A 25026-nucleotide genomic window follows, 5' to 3' on the forward strand; every position below is an offset into this window, starting at 1 on the left:
TTCATGTATACTAGGTTTTGTATATACTAAGTATACAAAATAACTATGATTGTTATGCTCTAAACATAGAATAACGTTAGTTCAGCTAACGATAGTCGAGATGAATGATCGGGTTTGAGTATTGTAATTAGCCTCGGTAATTAATGAATTATTAATGGTGGTATTTACATAAGTAAGGATAAATGATAGAATTACGCTCTTTTGGTCCATGAATGAAATATAACACTAATATTGTTTTATTATGTTTCTTTAAATTGCCTATAATGCTTGAAATTATCTTGTGCTATAACAAGGACATCATACCAACATGGTGCGTAGGAAAATCCATTTCGCAGCTCACACATTGTGAAAAGAACTATATATACGCATGTTATAGGTGATATGAGTTCTGTATGAACGGACATGTTAATCACTCAATTAGTCGTCCGACACTTTTTGTAGAAACTAGTAATGAAAAATTAAAATGGAACACAGATGTGAATGTGCAAAGATGTGTATGAATATACATATGAGGTATCCATTTTATATGGATGTCATGTTGTGAAATTACATGAGGTCAGGATAACAAAAGTACTGATTGTGTAACTTGTTGTTCGACGCTCTTGTATGAACTCATGATTTTAGCGAGACTAGAATAGGAATGTGAATTTGTGAGTATGTCAATATGATGTAATGTAAACCTATGGGTATGAAAATATAATAATATGGGCACATGTATTGAGAATCTGTTTATTGGGAATATTGATTTACATTATCCTACGTGGATTATGCCTTGTTAATGAATGGAATGCAATTATAAATCTGCAAAATGATATGGTGAAAAACATCCAGAACCGGAACAAAAAAAAATTCAATTGATTTTGGCCTTAAAAAAGTCGGGTCGTTACAAAACCAATGGTTGGGATCCTTCCAAACCGAATCAAGGGCCAAAAGTTTTCCCCAATGTAGACAAGATTACCCTCTTCCATCTCCTATAAATAGGGATGGATTCCATGGCCTGAAGATGAAGAAAATCGGGTGCAAAATCGGCCGAAAATCAGCTTCCCCTCCCTAGTTTTTCCGCAACAAGTTCTCTCTCTTCTTTCTCTCTCCACCGTGACCTTCAGCCACCACCACACTCACCACCGGCTTGAACACCATCATCTCCCATAACCCAAACCCTCACCAGTGGCAGAATAGCTGATACGATCCAGGAAAGGTCAAATTCAGATTTTGACATAAAATGTGCAACTATCTAGTTTTACGGCAGCAGTCAGAATTCTCAATCCGACCGTTGGATCGGGATAACATTTTATGTGGACTCTCCAGACATGTTGTCCTACCTTGTTTTAAAATTTCAGGTCAATCGGAGTTCAGAAAGGCATCGAAACACAGGTCAACAGAGGTTGTATGAATTTTGTTATTTACTTCCTTTTGACTTGTGGACTTCCTATTTGGCTAGGATTCTTTTTCTAAAAGGATGTGGTAACTTATTTTAGAAATCTCCTATTTCTACAAAGATCTTTAATGGGCTGCAACATCGTTTCCAAGTGTGGCAAGAATTTATAAATGTTTTAGAATCCTTTTCTTACAAGGATTCCTTATTCATCCTAGCTGCAAAAAAAAGAAAGAAGATTTCAGAATTAATTCTACCTTCAGATTTGATTCTCCTAGCTTATATGGGACTTCTAAAGGGAAAAACATCTGATCCTATTATATTTAGGATATTAAATTCGAATTTATTATTGTTATTATTATTTTCTTCTTAGTTTAGGGTTTATTTATATTATTTGGGTTTAATTGTAAGTGGGCATCGTATAAGTCCACATAAGAGTCCATTAGGGTTTATTTTAGTTTGGAGTCACTATAAATAAGGGCATAACCAGATATGTAAGGTTAGACAATTCAGATTAATAAAACTTCTTGTTTGCCGCACTTTGTGTGTGTGTGTGTGTGTTGGTGAGATAATCTCCCTTCCATGGTTCCCTAAAGAACTGAAAAATGACTTATCGAAAAACAATTGTCTTTGTGGCGTCATCCTTATACTTCTCGTTCACGAATCAATATTCGTTGGGTGGGGGTCTCCGTTTCCAATAGTGCTGGTGTCTAGGTACAAGTTATTTTTGTGTCACACTCCTATCAAACCTGATTTACTTGGCTTTTCGGGAATTGGTGTCTTTGCGTGTGGGTTGCGTGACCATGTGATCACAAGGTTCGCATCATTTGGTATCAAAGCTTGGCTCCATTAATCAGGTTATATCCATCTGAAATTTTCGTTTCTTGTTGTTTCCGCAAAAATTCCTTAGTGTCCAATTTCTTATTCTCCTTGATTTTGCAGCATATATAAAAAAAAGTTATTTCATTTGGTTCCTGACCAAAATATATTAGTAGCATAAAAAAAAGAAGAAAAAAAGAAAAAAAAAGTCGTTCAAAAAGGCATATATTTGTTTCTGCCGCAGAAAACCGAACAAGGGAAAATTGGACCAAATCAACTCGGGATTAGCTCAAATTTGATACTCTAATTACTGGTTTCCTAATCACATCGCATATTAAGTTTGGGGTCAATTGGACATCGTTTGCTTTGGTTTTCAATTTCGGGTCTAATCAGGTCTCATTCATAACGTTTTTGCGTCAATATATCAAACCTTATTGTAAATTGCTCGAACTATATATTCTCTCTATTTGGGTTGATATCGCACTATTTCTGAAATTTTAGCTCAATTGCACATCATTTACTTTAGGTTCCAGATTCCGACTTAACTCGTCGTAAACAAGTCTGTTTTGCGTCAATTTTTAAAATTTGATTTCTTTCTATTGTTTTCATTTCTTGCAGTTTATTTTCATCATATCCAACATATTTGGGTATTGTTTCATCATTTTGCATCTTTCAATTCTGTTTTTATTCGAGTTTTCAGTTTCGTTCGTATTTCAGATAGATTCGCTTGCTACTCGCAAGACTACCATCGCAGTTTCATTTTTGCTTGTTTTTTGCTTTTTATTGCTTCTTGAGTCATATATATATATATATATATATATATATATATATATATTTGGATTGCGCTACTAAAATTGATTCTATTTGGTGTTGGTTTCAGTTTTGCAAGAACCACAAGAAGGTGAGATGAGAGGTGTGAGCGTTTGAGGATATTAAGAGTGTTTGAGTGAAACACGAGCGACGAGAGAATTTGTTTTTACCACTAACCAATTTTTGCAGGTATTATCATGTCAGATCAAAACAACACACCACCCCCTCACGATGTAAAACTTAAATTCCAAATGCAAGCCATGACGAAGATGATGGAAAGAATGAATTTCATGATGGGGAACGTCTGTGACAAACTTGAGAAGGTTGGAAAACATGGTAACATGGCTGGAACATGTACCCAAGACGTGAGAAAGGTTGGGGCTGAACCGAAATCAAATAATGGCAGTGGGGCCGAAAGGCCATGTTGGGTTGATTATGCGGATTTTGAGGAGGACGTTGATGATATTGGTGATGGTGGTTTTAAGGATGAGACCATAGGCCATTGGGAATGTTTTCGGCAGCCTAGAAACCAAAGGGATTTCATGTATTTTGATGAGGTGTTATGGCAAAAGAAAATGAGGATTCAAAAGGAAAGGTGGTATCAAAGGGAGAGAAACAAAGAGATTAGTGTTCTAAAAAATGAATCCAAGAGTCTATCCCGTATTCTAGGGGAGATGAAGCAAGAACTTGATGTGTTAACGGCAACAGTCAATGCCCAGCAAGCTTCAGAAAAAGAGGAGAAAATACGCTGCAATGATGATATACGAAATAGAACGGTTTCTACTTTCATCCAAAGTTGTTGGCGACAATTGTTGGCAAGAAAAGAACTCCAAAGGCTTCAAAAGGAGGCTAAGGAATTGTCCATTCAACTTGTTAGTGATTCGAGGATGAATCATCTTGAAGAGAGAGGGAATGATACAATCCAGGAAAGGTCAAATTCAGATTTTGACGTAAAATGTGCAACTATCTAGTTTTACGGCAGCAGTCATAATTTTCAATCCGACCGTTGGATCGGGATAACATTTTATGTTGACTCTCTAGACATGTTGTCCTACCTTGTTTTAAAATTTCAGGTCAATCGGGGTTCGGAAAGGCATCAAAACACAGGTCAACAGAGGCTGTATGAATTTTGTTATTTACTTTCTTTTGACTTGTGGACTTCCTATTTGGCTAGAATTCTTTTCCTAAAAGGATGTGGCAGCTTATTTTGGAAATCTCCTGTTTCTACAAAGATTTTTAATGGGCTACAACATCGTTTCCAAGTGTGGCAAGAATTCATAAATGTTTTAGAATCCTTTTCTTACAAGGATTCCTTATTCATCCTAGCTGCAAAAAAAGAAAAGAAGATTTCAGAATTAATTCTACCTTCAGATTTGATTCTCCTAGCTTATATGAGACTTCTAAAGGGCAACAAATCTGATCCTATTATATTTAGGATATTAAATTCGTATTTATTATTATTATTTTCTTCTTAGTTTAGGATTTATTTATATTATTTGGGTTTAATTGTAAATGGGCATCGTATAAGTCCACATAAGAGTCCATTAGGGTTTATTTTAGTTTAGAGTCACTATAAATAAGGGCATAACCAGACATGTAAGATTAGACAATTTAGATTAATAAAACTTCTTATTTGCCGCACTTTGTGTGTGTGTTGGTGAGATAATCTCCCTTCCATGGTTCTCTAAAGAACTGACAAATAACTTATCGAAGAACAACTGTCTTCGTGGCGTCATCCTTATACTTCTCGTTCGCGAATCAATATTCGTTGGGTAGGGGTCTCCGTTTCCAATAGTGCTGGTGCCTAGGTACAAGTTATCTTTGTGTCACACTCCTATCAAACCTGATTTACTTAGCTTTCCAGGAATTGATGTCTTTGTGTGTGGGTTGCGTGACCATGTGATCATGAGGTTCGCATCAACAGCCACCACGAACTCCTCCCCCTCCCCTCTGCATATTTTCTTCTTCTTATTTTCCTTCCTCTACCACCGACCGCCAACTCTTCCACCGTTCCTCGCAGCGACGCCGCCCGAACCATCAACTCAGCCTCCTGATCACGGTCGTGACCACTGCCTCTAGTAGTCTTCTCCTCCGCCCGTCTCCATCTTCTGCAACCATTTTAGTTGCATGTAGAATGTGAACTACTACTGTTCACGTTCTGCAAATAATTCACTTTTTATGGTGGGTCGGACTTGATTTGGCCCTGCCCAGATGGCTAGGCCCGGTCCGGCCCACCCCAAAAAGAAAAAAAACATATGTTGGGTCGAGATCAGCCCAACCCATTCATTCTTGGACTGAGTCTAGCCCAACCCATATATTTATTATAATATTATAATATTATATATTTATATTTATATATTAAAAAAAATCCAAAAAAAATCAAAAATCATTTTAAAAAAATTGTGATTTTCTCAAATATTTTTCTATCAATTTTGCATAATATCGGGTTGTATATTTACATTGTAAATTACAAATCAAGTATTAAAATACACGGTTTTCTTCGAAATGTTTCAAAAAAAATTCAAAACATTTTAAAAAAAATCTCAAAAACTTTTAAATTAATTTCCCTTTTCAAAAACAAAAAAAAAATAAAAAATATTTTGTTTTCATGCATACGGCCAAATCCTAAAAATTTTCCAAGCATACTTCATAAAAACAAAAATTGCATCTTTCTCATGTTTTAAAATCAAAATGGATATCATAACCAGTTTATGATTATCCATTAGAGTTTGGTCAAACTATGAAAAAAAAATTTCCAACCTTTTTTCTAGGGTCCAGATGTAGACTTTAATACCTGTGAGGTGTAAAATTACATGATAAAGTACACTATCAAGTATTAAAGATACAAGGTGTAAATAAATGCGATGCTAAAATTCAGACTTTAAAATGGTTAGGACTTGACCCAATAAGGTAGAGACTTTCTCATGAAAAGAGATCTACCTTGAGAAAAGACTAGTGAATAGAAACCCGACTTAGAAAAAAAAACAATTAAACAACAATGCAGCTTACCTTAGGTAAGGTGCACTGAGGGTGATGTGTCTTTCTCTTGCACAATCAATCCCTTACCCAGACTATCGTAGACCATAGGTTCCTAGTGACCACAATATTAGGTGGCGAATCCTAAACATTAATCATAATTTTATGATTAAATCCAAAAATCCTTCCCAACACACCACACCTCATCAGGAGGCACGATACAAGCTCTGCTGTCGCTGACGACGTCATGGCGCGACCCGCGACACTGTCATTAAGGAAGTGACTATTAGGTGGGTTTTCTTCATTGTGATTTAATATGGTTGGAAGATACATCGACTCGATATACATAATGCCTTCCTCAATGGAATACTTGTGAAGAGGTCTACATGCAACAACCTCCAAGTTTTGTTGACTCTACTCTTTCTTCTCATCTGTGCTCGGTTATATAAGTCTTTATACGGTTTGAAGCAGGCTTCGCGAGCATGGTACACTCGTTTGAGTGATTTCCTGCTTTCTCTTGGCTTTCACGCTTCGAAGGTTAACACCTCCTTATCTATCTTGTCTGCAAGTGCTGATATATTTTATCTTCTAGTTTATGTTGATGATATCCTATTTACGAGTAGCGACTCTACTATTCTTCAGAGACTAATACAATTGTTGAATTAAGAGTTTAAGATTCGATACTTAGGAGTCGTTCATTATTTTTTGGGAATTGAGGTACAATCCACTAGTATGGGTTTGATGTTATGACATAATAAGTATATTCTCGACATTCTTACTCGAGCTGGTATGACCTCTTGCAAACCTGTTAATACTCCTAAAGTTATAGTGCTGCCCGATTGCTTGTTTTCTAATCCTACACGTTTTCATTAAATTCGTTGGTGCTCTTCAATATCTCACCTTTATGAGACCAGACATTTGTTTTGTTATTAATAGAGTCTGTCAATTTATGCATGCTCATACAGATTCATATTGGGCTGCCGTTAAACACATTTTGCATTATCTTCAGGTTACGGTCTCTTATGACTTACATAACTCCTCCTTTGCTTTACATGGCTTTACGAATGTAAATTAGGTAGGTAGTATTGATGATCGCAAGTCTACGAGTGGCTACCTTGTCTTTTTTGGTCATACATCGATTTTGTGGAAATGAAACAAGCAATGCACCCGTTCTTCTACCGAGGCTAAGTATAAAGCCTTAGCAGACAACACTAGTGACGTTTTTTGGCTTCAATATTTATTATAAGATCTATTGATTACTCCTAGTTTTGCTCCTACCATTTGGTGTGACAATCTTGGTGCTACTTATTTGTTTGTGAATCCTATCTTTCATACTTGTACTAAACATGTTGAGGTTGATTATCATTTTGTACGAGATAGGGTTGCCAAGAAAGAGATTCAGATTTGTTTTATATCTTCTCAGGATCAACTTACAGATGTCTTTATTAAGCCACTTCCTACTGCTTCTTTTACTGCTTTTCAGTTCAAGCTTTAGGTCGATCCTCCACCCTCAACTTGAAGGGACATATTATAGAATGTCTATACTTAGGAAATATTATAGGATTAATCTAATGTTGTAATCTCTACATTAACTATTGTATATTGCCCTACATGTATAAATAGAAAATGTTGGATAACTAATAGGTTAAGCCTCCTATTCCTTTCTCTTCAATTCTATCCCTATATAAAAGAAAGGTAAAAGTAGAATAACGATCTCTTTTTTTGAAATAATTCGAAATATATATTTTCATTAGATACGTGGCTTTTATTGATAGGGTAGAGCAACACGACACATTAACTATAACTAAAAGCCATCAGCCTTTTATTGTGCTGGAATTACTGTGTACTTTCTCACAATATATTGTGGATTAGAGCAGTGTATTTATTTGATAATTTTCACTTTGGTCCTCAAACTTTTATTTTGCACGATTTGGCCTATTTGAGCCCAAATTAGCTCCCAATTACATATTTGGTTAGGAGGGAGGGTTGAATTAAAAGCTAAGGGAGGGGGGTGGGTTGAAAGTTTCGTTAAAACATTCATTTTAATCCCCCATATTTTTTAGATATTAGGTGACCAGTCCCTTGAATTTGAAGACAATATATTTTGGTACCTAACTTCATTTTTCTCTTTTTTTAGTCCTTTTCTTTTTTGAAAGAGAGAGAAGGAGACACTGGATTCCAGCTTAGAGAGAGAAAGTGGCTATTGAGGAAGATTTTGACCACCAAAACGATTGATTTTTGTATCAAAATGTTCCATATGATGGAGGGGGTTACGTTTAAGTGTTTGTTTAGCTTGAAAACACCTAAAACAACAGCTTTGAGCTTGAGAAGAATTTTTGTTTCGGGTGGATTTCAGGTTTTGGGATGATTTATTGGCTTTTTGGTAGCCATGTTTTGGTTTAACAAGGTCTTTAGTGTGTTTTCTAGGGGTTTTGAGTAAAAAATGGGTTGAAAATGAGATTTTGGATGAAAAAACAAAGGATCCTGTTTTTTTGGCCATTACAGTGGCCAGATTCTAGGTTTCACAAGCGATGCGTCCTTTTTTTGAAATAATTAGGGTAGACAATGTGTCGTTCACCCTTTTAAACTTTTTTTAAAAATAAAGGCATGCGCTAGGCCTAGCTTATTAGGCCTCGCAACTCCTGACCTGATTCTTTTTTTATTCTTTTTTTTTTAATTTTCGTTTTTTAAAAACAATAATGCATTATTTGTGTTTGTTTTTCAAATAAATTTTGGATTTATGTTTTAATTAGATTGTGATTATTTTTAAATGATATTGAGGGTGTTTAATTATTAGAGAGATAAATATGATTCATCTGTGATTTGTTTTCTTAATTTTATATAGATTAAATTTGTTTTTTTTTAAATATTGATATTTTTATAAGATTTTTCATATATGCAGCCTTACATTGTTTTTTTTTAATTATTTTTCAATAAATTTTATGTATATGTCGGTTTCTATTATAAATTTTATATGTTTTTCTATAAATTTATTTTGATAGAGAAATTCATTAAATATAGCTAGGTAAATTATCCGTATTGCGATGTTAAATATCTTGATATTCATTTTTTGTTCAATTTTATTTCTATTTATTGTTGATAATGTTTTTTCATTGCTTTACACAATGGTTATTAGGTTGTTTAATTAGATGCCCATATAAGTTTTTCGATTTACACTTAAAAGTTTTTTTAATGTAAAAAACCACGTTGAAGAATTCTGTATATTTATTTTTTTATTATGTTTTGATATTTAGGATTTGATGTTTATTATTTTGATTTTTTTTTTATTTTTTTTCATTAAATCTCTTATGAAAGTTTCATTATTTTTAATTCAAGTTTATAATATATATATATATTTTTTGTATTTGTTCTTTTGATTTTTGTCATTTTGTTAATGTTTTTATTCTTTTCAATAACTCTCAAATTTAAAATTTGTTGTTGCATTTTGATTTATTTTTTATTGTAGTTTTAACATCCATTATTTTTATTGTAATTTTTTTTATTTTGTGTTGTTTTTTTTGTGATTTTAACCCTTATGATTTTTTCATATATAGTGTTTTCGGTCTTATAACCCGGGTCATGATTTAAAAAGTAAGCGATAATTGACTTTTTTAATCTTATTTTTTATTTTCATATATATATATATATTATGAAATTATTTTATTCTCATTTATTTTTTATTATGTTAATAAATAAAATCATTAAGATATTTTTGAAATATTGTGAAGATATATTTTTATAATATTAACAAATATTTTATATTGAATTGTTATTTTTTTCTTTGTTTTTATTAATATTTTATTTTTTAATAATATTATTAACTTAATAGAAAAAATATTTTTCATTCCAAATCAAATACTGTTACGACGCGTGCCACTGTTATATATCATTGCGAATCAAGAAACAAGTTTTTGCTCTTTCCTCGAGTAAACGACAAACTAACAACAGACAGATATTTTCTTAGAAAGGTCAATTAATAATTAAGTTCATTCCCTTTTCTATAATTTCTATATTTTTCCTTTGAATCGGTGCTGATTCTTAAAAAGTGTCTACCTGATTTTGATTTCAATTTTATTATTCTATTCTATCGGTTTAGGGTTTCATTATCAGTGTGTGTGTGTTTGTGTGTGTGCGGATTGTTATAATTAGGGTTTTGATTTTGTAGATTGAGACGAAAAAATGATGCGGCTGCGCACATACGCGGGCGTTAGTTCGGTGGCGACTCTAGCTATAATCTATCACGCATTTAACAGTAGAGGGCAGTTTTATCCAGCTATGGTTTACTTATCTACCTCTAAGATCAGTTTAGTGCTTCTTCTCAACATGGGTTTAGTAATTATGTGCATTTTGTGGCAATTAACTAAGCGGCTATTCCTTGGTTCCCTCCGCGAAGCTGAAGTTGAGAGGTTGAATGAGCAGTCTTGGAGAGAGCTCATGGAAATTCTCTTTGCCATCACTATTTTTAGGCAGGATTTCTCCGTCACCTTTCTTGCCATGGTCACCGCTTTGTTGTTAATCAAGGCTTTGCATTGGTTGGCTCAAAAGAGGGTTGAGTATATCGAGACAACACCATCTGTTAACTGCTTATCTCATGTTCGGATTGTTTCGTTTCTGGGGTTTCTTCTTCTCGTAGACAGCCTCTTCTTGTACTCTTCTGTCAAGCATTTGCTTGAAACCAGGCAGGCTTCTGTGTCTCTCTTCTTCTCGTTCGAGTAAGTTGACAAACGCGTATGCTTTTTCCCTTTTATTTGTTGTTTCTTTCATCACAGTCCTATTTTCTTCTTACATTCAATTGCCAGGATTGTTATGTTTTTGTTTATGCTGCTTCGTAATAGCTTTTAACCTCGTAGCTAAACTCATCAGTTGTATTACTGACTGATGTCATGTTGAGATACAGTGGAGAAAAGGGACGATTTCTGTACATTGCTGGATTAGGAGATGAAATTGTAAACTAAGTTGAACGTCATGAACTGTATTAACCTACATTGAGCCTATCTGACAACCAGCATAATTAAAAAGGAAAATCAGCTTGCTTTATGTAATAGAAATTGCAGCTGGTAAGTGAAGGGTTCTGAACGAACAAGCTCTAATTAGCACGTATATAGCTCTAGCTGGGTGACAGAGATACTCCAGTTTCTTTACTCTAATGGAAATGTAAAGATAATAGATTTAATAACATCTAATGACTTCTAAAGTGGTAGATCTTCTGATTGTATTCCAGTTCACATGAATGTCCTGCTTGAACTGCTGCCATAGCCTGTTAGTTGGGACCATGTTTAGTTGCAAAGTAGTCAAACCCTTTGTCATTATCATTGTGCACATGAACGTTGGCATTTGTTTACGCATTTACTTGAGGTTTGTTATCATTACGTAGCCACATTTCTACTTCAGAATTGAGAGTGAATGAACTTTAAAGAATCAGTAAATTTTCACATCCTGGATGGACATGCAAGAAAATTAGGCTGCTTTCTAGATGTATAACATATTTCAGCCCGAATTATTTTATATGTGTATTAGCTTTTGAAATTGATAGAAAAACAGAAATAAAACAAAATAGATAAATCAAGGGTGCCATCATATTTTTCATGACTTCTCTGTATTTTTATATGCATCAATTATTGAACTGGGAATAGTAAGGGGCGTGAATATATTTTCGCATGCCAACTTTTGGAATTGGAATGTTTGTTAACTGAGGACATAGAAAGAGATGAAAGGTGTTGCAATATTGGTCTTTTTTTTTTTTTCAAATTATCCAAATGGCATTTGAGGAAACAAATGGATGTTAAGGAGAGGCTTGAGAGATGCCATCTTAAAATACAGAGGAAACTTGCTAATATAGCAATGCAATTGACTATATAGATGTGCTACAAATAGTCATGTAGATGCTTCTTTGATACTTTTCATGCATTTATTGTGCCCTTGCAACCTAATTGTTTTTAACTTTGTATCTTCGACTCCAGATTGGTCAGTGTGGAACTTATGGTTAAAATTGGAACCGTGATAACAATGGAGTTGTGGTTGGTTTCAATTTACTTTGTCCATATGACAGTTTGCAGCTTCCTGGTCCTCAGTACATGGACTTGAAAGTTATCACTTTTGGTTGATAGTTCTTTCTTTGTCCATGATCTTGGAAGTTATGGGCTTGCAAATTATCAATTCGAGTGACATTTCTTTCTTTCTCCCTACTTGATCTTGGAAGTTATGGTTGATATATCATTGAACCTTGGTAATCCATTTTAACTTATCAACAGGGCCATCTGACCATTTTAACTGGTTTTTGTGATTCTGATATCAATTTCTGCTACTAGACTTGTGGCCTGATATTTATTGCAGAATTTGGATCAACTACTGGGCATGCATGCTTGAACTGATTTGCAGTAATAAGTTGAATATAGGAAAGTTGTTTGAAGCTAGTGAAGGCCCATGTTTTTGTTTTGGAAAAATCTCTAACTCCTTTCTATTATAACTTTTCTTTATGAAAGGAGAGATAAAATTTAATTTAAAGTCATATTCATGACACCTTTATGTCTAATAAAGCTTCATCGTTGGTGGGGGTAGAGTTTCTGCAGGTTTGAACAAAACTGGACAGGAGTTTTCAGCATGAAATTCATTTTGATTTTATCTCAACCGGAACTTGTGCTGCAGAAAGTTAGAGATGGCGGGAATCTTAGCATGTCAAGCTCTGACTGGGAATGTGCTTGTATATCTGATTGAAACTGCACAGGGGTTTTCAGCTTGAAAGAAATTTTGTTTTTTTGATTTTTGACTGGCTCTTGTGCTACCAAAAGTGTGGTCCTGGAAAAATCAGTGACAACCATAATTTTAGCATGTCGCGGTCTAATTGTTGTTTGTGATCTTCTTATGTTCAGATGTTATCTATGATTTCCCTTCTAAGTTTATCTGGATTCTGAAAATCAATTCTGGGAAATTTGGATATCATTGTTTGAAAACAAAGCATCATCAATTTTGACCTCTATGCTTATGAAATTACTCAATTCTACACTTTAGGAATACATTTGTTTACAATTCGAAATTCCTGTGTTCTTTGTTGCCATTGCATTAATGTCTACCATTTTTAATCTTAGGTACATGATACTGGCGACAACAACTGTGTCAACATTTGTAAAATATGTTTTCTATGTGAGTGACATGCTTATGGAAGGACAATGGGAAAGAAAGCCTGTCTACACCTTCTACATGGAACTTGTTCGGGACTTGCTGCACTTGTCTATGTATTTGTGCTTCTTCCTTGTCATTTTCATGTAAGTAATCAAGTTTGATGTTAATTCTCATTCTGGCATCTTGTATATATGAAAAGTATTTGTAGTTTACGTAACCTATTTGCCCACATGGACATTACTTTGATAGTATACACATTCAATGTTATAGACATTGACATGCTGCAATGAGAGTATTTGGCCACATATAGATCTAACACTTGTGAAGGATACAATGTGATATTGACTTGCAAACCTGTTTTCATTATGATGAGTTGAAGATGGACAAATTTTACTTGGCAACTATTGTAACATCTTCCTACTAATTTTTTTAGGAGTGATGTTATCTGGCTTGTAGAGCTTTTTGACTAGTAGGATGTATTTCAAGTATCTTTTTTTAAGGTTGGATGGGAAAAATAAAGGTCATCTCCATTGTTATAAAACACAGATATGATGTTATAGATGCTGGCTATTGCGGGTTAGATATGATAGTCATGGCAGTTTTAGGTGTGATATTTTTTTTTTGGTGGTTATTGGAGCTGTTTTGATCAATTGAATGATGGGCTGTAACATAGTCCAAAAATATATTATGTAATGGATGGCATGGTGCATAGCAGAAGACATTTAAAACCATGCCGATCCCTTGTTATTAATCTTGGTTTCAGGAAGTGACTTCTGTCTACTGAGAAACTCAAATTGTTTTGTCACATAGCTAAAGAACTGTGGTTCAAAGTACAGTTTATGGAGAATGGGACAATATGTTTGACAAATTTTTAATGGTTATTTTCTTTGATTTCTCTTGAAAATGACTTGTTTTTTTAATCTTAGACAGGTGTGTGTGCATGCACATGTATTGTATGCACATTCACAGATATATCCACATTATCTATTTACTTTTACATTTATTTTGAAACACAACCTGGTAATAACTAGAAAGGAACCTCAATGGCAAGTGTCACACTTTCTATACTTCTGAAACTGGTGCCAGAGAATATATCTGTGCCACAAATTATATGCGCATAGATCTTGTGTGAAAAAAATTACAAAGGGTGGATTTTGAAAACATGGAAGTGGCTTAACAAGAAAGTAGTTAGTGTGATATTGGGGAACTATTTAAATTTCTGTAGAACCCTCTTTTGCTGATCCATCTTATCATTGCATGCCCACACATGTACATTCATCTCTTCTCGGAATGACATTGAGATTACATCTTAGGTTGACTTGTTATTGTCACTTTATCAAAATTGATTTTCAATCTATTTATCTTGAAGCCCCTTATGGGACTGAAAGTGCATTATAAATGCTAACTCAAATTGATAATCCAAGGCTACATCATCATAAATCTGTATGCACTACAAACATAGCTGCCTTGATTGGAAAATGTTCTTGCTGGTATAGGACATTGAAATTGTACTATAGGAAAAATTTGTTTGATGTGTAAATTGCAATAAAATTGAAAGTGAGTGTCGCAGAAAGCAATGGGGATAGCGGCCAAGAATCATGTGTTGACTTGATGCCTAAATATTTCGAATTGTTGCAATTTTTGTTGTAGTTGTTTGCTTATATGCATTTTGTTTTAAATCGTTTATTAATAATTTGTATCACAATCAATGCATTTGTTTATTTATTTATTTCATACCACTAGATTTTTTTTTCTTTCGATTGTTTGCAGATATTTTAATATGTTTAAGTTATGCACTGCACATTAACCCTATACTTTTTGATATATTTGTTCCTTGAATAAATCTGAGTTTGTTTATGCAGGAACTATGGTGTGCCTTTGCACTTAATACGGGAGCTTTATGAGACATTCAGGAATTTCAAAATTCGTGTTGCTGACTACATTCGTTATCGGAAGATCACTTCCAATATGAATGATCGGTTTCCAGATGCAACAGCCGAAGAGCTTAATGCGTGAGTTCTAAACCTTCTTTAGCATTTATGTTTATGACACTTTATTGAATGCTCATTTGTATCAAGATTCTCAGTTTTTTTTCTCATAATGTTCAGAAGTGATGCAACCTGTATTATTTGTCGTGAAGAGATGACCACAGCCAAAAAGTTAATCTGTGGACATCTTTTTCATGTTCATTGTCTGCGTTCGTGGCTGGAGCGACAACATACTTGCCCTACATGCAGAGCCCTAGTTGTACCACCTGAAAATGGTGCAAGTACAGCTGGAGGACAACATGGAGCACAGCCAGATACTCATCAACAGGGTAATTATGGTGACATATCTTTACCAACCCTCTTCTTCTTAAGCTTATTTTACCGAGAAGCTATAATAATAAATCATGTTACTTGAGCATTGTTTTTGATTGAATGCACACTCGTAAATGGTGAATTGTTTTTGCGGAAAAATTTATTATATGTACTAATGTGGCGGCTTTGTAGAAGTCAGCAAATTGGTGCTATTTGTTAACTTTGTGAATGCTTTTCATGCACATGATTGCATACTGACTTGTACACTTTTAATGGGTTTTACAATATAGACATTGATGTTGATTTTACTTTCTTTTCTCTAGGTCACAATCTAGGATTTGTAGTTCTTGAACATGAAACTTGATGAATTTGGAAGAAATATGTGGGAGATGAATCATTTAAAATCCTCATCGTACTTAATAGATAGAGGCTATCATTATAAATCAGACTGCTACTTACCCCCGCCATCCACCCCCTGTGTCTTTCCTATGGGAGAAAAATGAGAAAAGTTACAAAGAACAGCCATATGATTAGACCTGTTATCTCTCTAGTCACCATATGACTTTCTTGTGATGATTGAGTTCTATGAGGTTTGGTTTGATGGCAGTTCTATGAGGTTTGGTTTGATGGCTTTCTTATCTTTGCTGTCAAAGGTAATGAATGTGAAAACATCATTGGATGTTAAATAAATAGACAGCAAAATGCTGAGTTGATTTTGTAGTTACACTGTTATATTCACCATTTTTTAATTGAAATTGTGAATAATAATACTGGTATCTTCAGCATTATTGTTAGACACCCCACCTAGCTGCCTCAACGCCTCGAGGTGAGGCAATTTGATTTGGTGCTGTCTAGCCAAGGGACACTCACCTTGGCCTCTCTTTTTTTTGTTACTTATGTCCACTCTTACAATAATTCTCTATTTTAACTTTATATAGCTCATGAATGAGGGTTACTATTGTAAAAGAACCAAGGAGTCGAGCATTTTATTATCTAGTAAAGACAAAAAAAAAGAGCATTGAAGATGTCAAGATAATTAAAATATTTTGGTGAGTTCCCATGTGAGAGCCACCTCTACAATGCCAACTGGCCAGTCACTTTGGATGAGACCATTCCATCCTAACTCTGTCTTGGTAACACCCTCACTGGTTCAAAAGTTGTGGAACCTTCAATTATGTGAATAAATGGTGTCTACCAAGCCTTGTTGCATTAAAGCCCCCTTGTGCCATCAATGACTATGGCATTCTATGGGATTCAACTTACAGCTTCATTAATTTAATGGAGAAGGTAATGGGGCAATGGAAGGTATCTCATTGAAAAACTATAGAATGAAAATTGAAAAGGAGCCCAACCACATGGATGTGGTATGAAAAAGGCCATTATCCTACAAACACAAAGGATGATCTACCTGAAATGAAGGAAGGAACATTGAGGATTCAACTGTGTTCAGAGACCAGATTTCAGAAGTGATTTTAGCCAATTTCCCTTTTTGTGCATAATGTGTTGTTATTTGACTGTTAGTCTGATGTGATCAGAAGCCAGCTTCATGCAAAGCCATTAATCAGCTATGGAATCATGCAGTGTGATTAACATAGGAAGCCATGCATTTTTTTTTAATATTTTCCTTGGATTGAAATAGCACTGCATGGATAAAAAAATTCGCAATTTTCCTTGTAGGATGTATTTTCCTTTTCCCTTTGTTATTCAGTGTTCTTTTTTTAAGTTATGTTGTTGGAGCAAGCATAGAAACTTAACGTTTATGATTATATAATTATTCAGTGAAGCTGACTTCTTGTTTTGAATTTCATTAGCTAATTGTTGAAATTTTGTACAGGAATAGGCACTGCAACTACTGCAGCTCAGATTTCAGCTGGTGGTGTGGCTGATGATGGTGTGGCTGATGATAGTTTGATCCAGAATCAGGTCAGACTCCAAGCTGCTGCTGCTGCTGCTTCTTTATACGAGAAGTCATTCACATATCCTTCAGCAAACACTCCAGTATGGTATGCCCTTCTACCCAGTAGTAATATCTATATATTAATAAACAGCATGTGCACCGGGTTTGATCTTGGTTCCGTTAACTCATCTTATATATGATTTGTATGCCTGTGGGTGTCTACTCTCATACAGATGCATGCATGCTCCTTGCACTCTTGTTTTCAATCTTATGTCAGATTTTGATTGGCACCTCAGAAACATATTCTTGTAATTATTGTGCTGAAACTAGATGCGACAAATTTCTTGAGGTTCTATACGCTTAATTACTTTCTGCATTCCCCATCCTACTGTTTACTTTTTCAGACATGATGAAGGCCCAGGCTGTCTATTCCTATATTTATGTCCTCTTGCAACCAATTTGTGGTTCCAACTAGTGGCTATAGTTGAATTTTGGAAAGAACTAATCCTCAGTATTTGCAGGTCTCCTGGATATGCCTTAATACCTCAAGTTCAAAGACCTTTGGCTGACAGGACTACTGTGGAGTCAGGTGGAGAGCAAGGTTTCATTGGACAACAACACCTGCAGTTTTCTATCCATGGTGGGCCATCAAACTTGTCCTTTCCTCAACTTCCCCACTGTGTCTTTATCCCCTTTCAGGCACCTAGTGCTAGTGTGTATCAGGGAGAGAGAGCGGGCAGTACACCAATCTCTGAGTTGGAAGCTCAGAAAAATTTTCTTCAACACCAGATTGAGGTATCATTAAGTGCAGTTTACAGATTCTTTTCTGTCCCTGGTTGTTTTTATTATTATTTTGGTTTGTGTTATGCAATGTTGAACGAGTGAATCTTATTTGTAATATTGGTAAGATTCTGATTCCAAGTCTTTTTCCATGTAATTGTTACTTGTTATTCAATGCATAACAAGGCTAATTATGTAAATACTGTGGCCTGACTTGAGTTTGTGAAAAATCACAAAATCAGAAAATATCCAAATGTGCCTTTTTTCATGTTTTGAAATTCTGGAAGAAAGCTTTTATATATTTCCATGTTGAGTTGTGAATTAAACAAGTTGATACAACCTTGTTTGTAGGAATTGGTTGTCCTATATGAACTATATCATCAAGACAGATTATTAGGTGCTCCATATGTATATGTATTGCTCCAATCACATGTTTAAATATAATTTCTATAGTAGATTAACAATGCATTGGTTCTAGTTAATTGTCTATGAGCTTAAATATTTGGCATTTTAAGCAAATTATGTTGGTTTCTCAGTGACATGTTACTCATGCTCTGCCTTTTGCCCTTTTCAATAGGTCCTGCAAAGTCAGCTCCAACTACTACAGAAGCCAGAGACTGAGGAAAGCACGCTTTTGGCACCCACAACATTGCCAGACAATAAAGACAAGACTGCTGGATCATCATCCTCTGTATCAGAGTCTGGTCGTCATGCAGAGATTGGAGAGACTGATGCTCTCCTGATGCATAATCCTCAAGTAACTACTGCATTATGATGTCGAGAATAAACAGTGTTGATACATATAGGGAAAAGAATTTGAGAGACGTATGGGCAGTGAGAAAAAGCAGGGAGTTAACACCCATCTCCCTCCCTCCCCATTTTTTTTTTCTTTCCATAGTACAAGTTAAAATCGAACAATTTTTCTCCTAGTTAGGCATTAGGCAGCGATTATTTGCTGGAAAGTAGTTTTCTTTTAGAAAATTGTTTTTTTAGAAAATAAATTCTTGAAAAGTGAATTAAGTGAATTATTTTTTGATATTTGATAGTATCATGGAAAATAAGTTGGAAAATACTATATCATGGAAAATGAGTTGAAAAATAAATTGTTAATTTTTTTTTCAAGTTTATTAAAATAATAAGAAATAAGTCTTATAAATTTAAAAGTTGAATGAGAAAAAAATTTTAATTTAATAAATTATCTCAAATAAAATAAATAACAATCAAAATAATAGAGAATAAATCTAATAGATTAAAAAGCTAAAAGATAATAAAATTTAAAAAAATATATAATTTTAGAAATTATTTTAAATAACATAAATAATAATTAAAAGAATGAGGATTAAATCTGATAGATAAAAAAATTTAATTAAAATAATAATAAAAAAAATAATTATAAAAATAAAGATCAAAATTAAAACAAACGAGATTTTAATATCATTTTGCCTTCATTTGCACCTCACCTTGATGTAAATGTGCATATTTAGTTGGTTTTATACCTCACTCTTTGGAAGTTAAAACATGCAATGAACTGTGTGATACTCGGGTCTTCGATGAGAAGCAACTTTGTTAGATTGTTTAATTTATGATACCGGATGATATGAATATTGAAATGAAATAGCTTATTAATAAGGGATAGTTTTTGCTTACCATTTTAAGGTTGAGATTGATTACTATTTTAGAATAAAAAAGATGGAGATACTAGAAATAGTGAAAATGACAAAAAAGATGAAGGTAAAATTTTATTTAGTAGTGGTGTATAAAAAAAAATGATTTATCTTTGTATGGTTGAGATTGATTACTGTTATGGTGGATAAAATAAGATAAAATATGAAAAATTCAATTTTATTTTTATTATATATTATTGTCTAACTTAAATATATATATTTTAAAAAAAATTAGATATAATAACTTAGTTATAAAATTTAGACTAGTCTAGTAGGTCAATTTGGGATTCGATTGATCAAAGGTTTTAAAAAAAGATTGACATGACTTGACCAAGTTAAAAACTAGGATTAACTCACGACCCAGTTGATCTAGGATAAAACATGAGTCAAGATGATGTGCTGTGAATGATTCAAAAATCGACAACAATGAATCTGACGAAAATGGATGAAGGATGGGTCTAGTTGTGTTGTCTTTCTTTTGGTGTTTAGGTTGGATTATAGTGATTTAAGGTAAATAAGATGGAGGATAGATTAGAATGATACTTTGATAAGTCGATCTGGACACCACAAAGATCAATCTAGGATTTCGATGCCACACTCTTTGTGATTGAAGAGTGATAAGTCAGGTAGGGTTCTTCGCAAAATCAATTTGGAAGAACAATTCTTAATTATCTGAATTCAGTTTCAAATCTTGGCCAAAAGTCATTTATTACATATTCTGATACTATATTATAATTGGAACATCCCTCCACAGTTAGGAAAATTCAACATTACAGAAGTCAAGCTCAAAAATTAGACTTTGTCAAAGTAACTAGACAAATTTAACTAGCACACATTTTCTGACTTTAAATGAAACATAAACAGACCAAATTTAAAATGGCTATAACTTCTTGCACAAAAGTCCAATGTAATCATGGTTGGACAATCTAGAAAGATCACGTTCTGAACTTGAAATCCACCTAGATTAGTCTTGTTTTCACATGTAATGGATGACTTCAAATTCGGGTTCAAATTCATTTACTGTTATGACCGTAAACAGCATCAATTCCTTCACTTATTTGCATTATCAACCCAAATTCAAGTAGCCCAGCATCAAAAGAACCATTAAGGGCTTTTCCCATCTCTAAGTTCCAATTGTAGGCAAATAAGCACCCTTGAACCAATTTCAAACTGGTTGCTAATTTTTAACTCCGACGCAGCTTCAATCATTCCAATTTGACTCGTCAAGGCCCTTTGTAGTTGTTTCGCTCTCGCTCTTGTCATTGGACCATCTGAATCCTCTTGCATATTAGATTTAGCTTTACGAGATGGATTATAATTCTCATGATGCACATCAAGAACCTATTAGATTTTTTTTGAATTTTTTTGGTCAAAACCCGGTTGCTTTTATTCTTTTTTTTATTTTTTTAGGGTTAAACCTTCTTATCTGTGATCTAGAAATTATCCTATGTTGACTTTTGAGACGAGTTTTAAAATAATGATAATAATTATTTTTATCCTTGTGTTGACTTGGGTCAACCCAGGTTGATTTCTATCACGGTGACCTTGCCTTGGGTTGACCCTTAAGTTGATTTTCAAAACTATGATAATAACTACTTTTATCTTTATGTTTACTTGGGCCAACCTAGGTTTATCCCTGTGATCCTGGCCTTGCCTTGAGTTGACCCTTAAGTTGAGTTTTAAAACTATGATAAGGTTTTATTCTTACGTTGACCCGTATTGACCCTCCCATTCTGTGACTCGGGTTTTGCCTCGGATCGACCCCATTTAGGATTTTAAAACTAAGATAATAATTATTTTTATTGTGACGTTGACCCGGGTTAACTAGGGTTGAACCAATTGACCCGTAACCTGAGTCTTGCTCTGGGTTGACCCTTTAATTGGGTTTTAAGACTATGATAACAACTACTTTTACTCTTACATTGACTCAAGTCAACTTGCGTTGACCCTCCCTACCTGTGACCTGGGTCTTCCTCTAGATCGACCCCCAAAGTATTTTTTAAAATTATGATAGTAATCATTTTTATATTACATGTCTTGGTTGAACAATTTTAGAATTGAGAGTTTTTCACAAGGATATTTTAGAAATAAAAAATAAAAATTCTTTTATTTTGAAAGTACAAAAATTCACTTCAAAATTATCCTAGAAACAAATTTATTTTTATGTATGTCTCTTTAACCAAACACATTTCTATCTTCACTGTCTAAAATCTCTTCTATCTCAAGACAATAACCAAATGTTATCTAAGGTACAAAACCAAAGAGATACAAATATAAATAACCCACCACTTTAAAGATACAAATTACTCATCAGTTTAGAAATACAAAGTTAAGGGATAAAAGTTTACTTCTCTTAGTAGAAATATAGAACTTGATAAGGTGTCAAAAGGCCAAGTCAAAGACTTTCAATTCAAATTTCGTTAAAGATCCTAATAAATGGTTTGAATTATTATTATATACTTGGAACTCTCCAAGTCTAAGGAAAAAACAAAATGACTTAATTCAAATCAAAATAAATGACTTTGACAGAAAACAAGAAAAATACTAACTAACACACATTTTCAACTTTTTAGAAACAAAGACAAACATAGAAAGCTTAAAAATTAAAACAATCATAACTTTTTACCTATAACTCCAATGCATACATGGTTGGATATTTGGAAAGATAACATTCTGAACCTGAAAACCATATATGATAAACTTATTTTCTCACACAATGAAGACAAGCAAACTGGAGCTCAAAGTTGGCCCATGGGTTGACAGTAAATATCATCAAGAACTTTTATTCATTTTCTTTATCAATCTTAACTTAAGTAACCCACCATCAATAAGACCATTAGAGGACACTCTTATGGCATGTTCCCCCAGTTGAAAAAGACTCGTCATTGGGTCATATATACTATCATCATCATAGGAGTCTCAAATATTCTTCTTCACCAAACTTCTTAAAAGACTTCCTGAACTTCGATTAACGACTTCAATTTTCCCATCAGTTTGTGGATGATAAATAGTACTGAATTGAATGAGTTCCAAGTCTGCTCCAAAGTGTGTTGAAAATGACTCATGAACTTGGATTCTTGATATGAAGATATATTTTTTTTAAATGCCATAAAGTCTAACAACTTTCTTGCAGTACAATTCAGCAATGTTAGTAGCATTAAGAGTTTTGCTACATGGAACAAAGTGCACTATTTTGAAAAAAACGATCAACCACCACCATGACTGAATATTTATTCCTTGAGCTTCTAGGCAAGCTGAGCACAAAATCCATGATGGGATCTTTTCAAGGAGCTTTAACTATCAAAAGTGGAGTATATTTATCAAAATTATAACCACATGATTTAGTAATATGGCATGTCCTACAACACCGTGTGAACCTTGTAACATCTCTCTCCATCTTTGACCATAAGAAATTATCCTGGATAACAACAAGTGTTTGTTTCTCCCAAAGTGTCCACCAAGTCCATCGCTATGAGCTTCAAAGATAATGACTTCCTTTAAAGAACCTTGAGAAATATACATATGGTTTCCTTTGAAAAGATAACCCTTCTAGCACAATAGAATGCATGGAAGCACCACTTTTGCATTTAGCCTATCCAAAGTCATTGACGAGTGTTGGGTTCGTGCAAATTTAAATCCTTAAAATTAATGATTTGTAGTACAAATAGTGTGGGTATCATTCCACAGAGATACTAGTATTAGAACTTAATTATTTAGTCAAAACAAGCTACTTACGTTTAGATTAAAGCAAACCAAATTAAAATGCACAAACTATGCAAATATAATGAAATCAACTAATATGCAATATAAATGATAAGTAATTAAAATGAGAATTTTGTTTATGATAATTAAAACAACTTACAAAGCTAAGCAAATGAAAGAAATCAATTCTGAAAATTAAGAGGTAGATTCGACAAAATATAAAATATAGAGAGAAAATGTTTAAATTTCAATTTCAAGAAAGTGCTACTTAATGGTAATTAAACATCAATCATTGAATTATATATGTTTTTTTAATATGATTTGTGATCATAAATAAATCAACCATGAAAAACATGTTTTTTTTTACCTATCCTTACTTTTTAGTTAATCTAACATTCGTGCATCAATTAACCTTAATCACATAATGACCTTCATTAAGCATGTAAACTTTAATTACGTGACAACATTGAGAACATGATAAGTGCAATTGATTCATGATAATTAAAAATACATAAGGAGTTAATTTAATCAAGACTTATGTCTACCAAGTAATAAATAATCAAACATGAGTTTGAAAATTAGATACTTCTGATACTTAAGTTAATTACTCATGACTCTGTCATAAACTAATAACTAACAATAGATTTAAAACAAAAACAATATGTTGCACATCATATATAATTTTAGTTATCAATCTTTAAATTTAATCATAAAAAAACACAAGATATCGATGATGCGAAACCCTAGGATAGAAATCCCAAAACCCACAACAAAATAGATATACAAACTAAGAAAACTGAAATTCAGGCTTGGATAAAGACCTTAACCTAGAGATAACCCTATACCTAAGAATCAAAGTTATTGGAAATTGAACCTGGACCCATTAATTATAGAGAATCAAGAACTCAAAATATAAAAAGACACCACAAGGTTAGTTATACCTTGATAAATCAAATTTGTTTTTTGTCACAATAAAGAGAAAAATATTGCATCGTGCAAAACACAAGTTTATTCCAAAAATCATGGTTGCTGCACTTTGTAGCAAAGAAAACAATATATAGTCATAAATAATCCTAATAGACCCTTATTGGGTTACAAATCAATAGTTCCAAGCTAGTAATCAACTAACACAAGCCTAATGCCTAAAACATTGATTTTGGTCTAAAACAAACCCAAACTAAAACACAAGCCCTTAACTAAATGTAAATATCCAAATAATGAAATAAAAAAAATCTTAATATAATTCAAATTAATACAAAGAAATAATAAAGTCAAAAAATAACCTACCATTAAATACTTCATCCCTCCTTGCTTTTTATAGATATGATAAATAAGGAATCCATGTAAAAAAAATATTTTGGAACATTAAAGAATCATTTCCACACTTAGAAACTATGTTACTGCCCATTAAAGATCTGTGTAGAACTGGAAAACTCCAAAAAATAATCCATGCATTATTAGGAAAATAATCCTCTCCAAATAGGAAGTCCATAAGTCAAAAGACAACAAATAACAAAATTCTTATTGCATTTGCTGAGCTGTATTGCAAGACCTTCACAAACAGTGATTGACTTGAAATTTCAA

The 25026-nt window shown here is 33.4% G+C and overlaps 1 protein-coding gene across 4 annotated transcripts; it reads left to right on the top strand.

Annotated features, from left to right (window-relative positions):
- The first annotated feature begins 9842 nt into the window (after window positions 1-9842).
- On the top strand, window positions 9843-19114 carry LOC7494403 (ERAD-associated E3 ubiquitin-protein ligase HRD1B). 4 transcript variants are annotated; one of them, XM_024584067.2, is made up of 8 exons: window positions 9843-9948; window positions 10146-10692; window positions 13066-13242; window positions 14962-15111; window positions 15208-15425; window positions 17234-17402; window positions 17818-18091; window positions 18654-19114. In XM_024584067.2, the coding sequence occupies exons 2-8, from the start codon at window positions 10160-10162 to the stop codon at window positions 18849-18851; spliced, it is 1719 nt and encodes a 572-aa protein (XP_024439835.1). In that variant the 5' UTR covers window positions 9843-9948; window positions 10146-10159; the 3' UTR covers window positions 18852-19114. The 4 variants fall into 4 exon arrangements, with proteins under 4 accessions (XP_024439835.1, XP_052302618.1, XP_024439837.1 ...); XM_052446658.1 differs by having other exon boundaries at window positions 9883-9948; window positions 15208-15416; XM_024584068.2 differs by lacking the exon at window positions 9843-9948 and adding an exon at window positions 10007-10025.
- Window positions 19115-25026: the final 5912 nt, after the last annotated feature.

This window comes from Populus trichocarpa, chromosome 13, assembly GCF_000002775.5.
Source record: "Populus trichocarpa isolate Nisqually-1 chromosome 13, P.trichocarpa_v4.1, whole genome shotgun sequence".
NCBI classification, from domain to species: Eukaryota; Viridiplantae; Streptophyta; class Magnoliopsida; order Malpighiales; family Salicaceae; genus Populus; species Populus trichocarpa.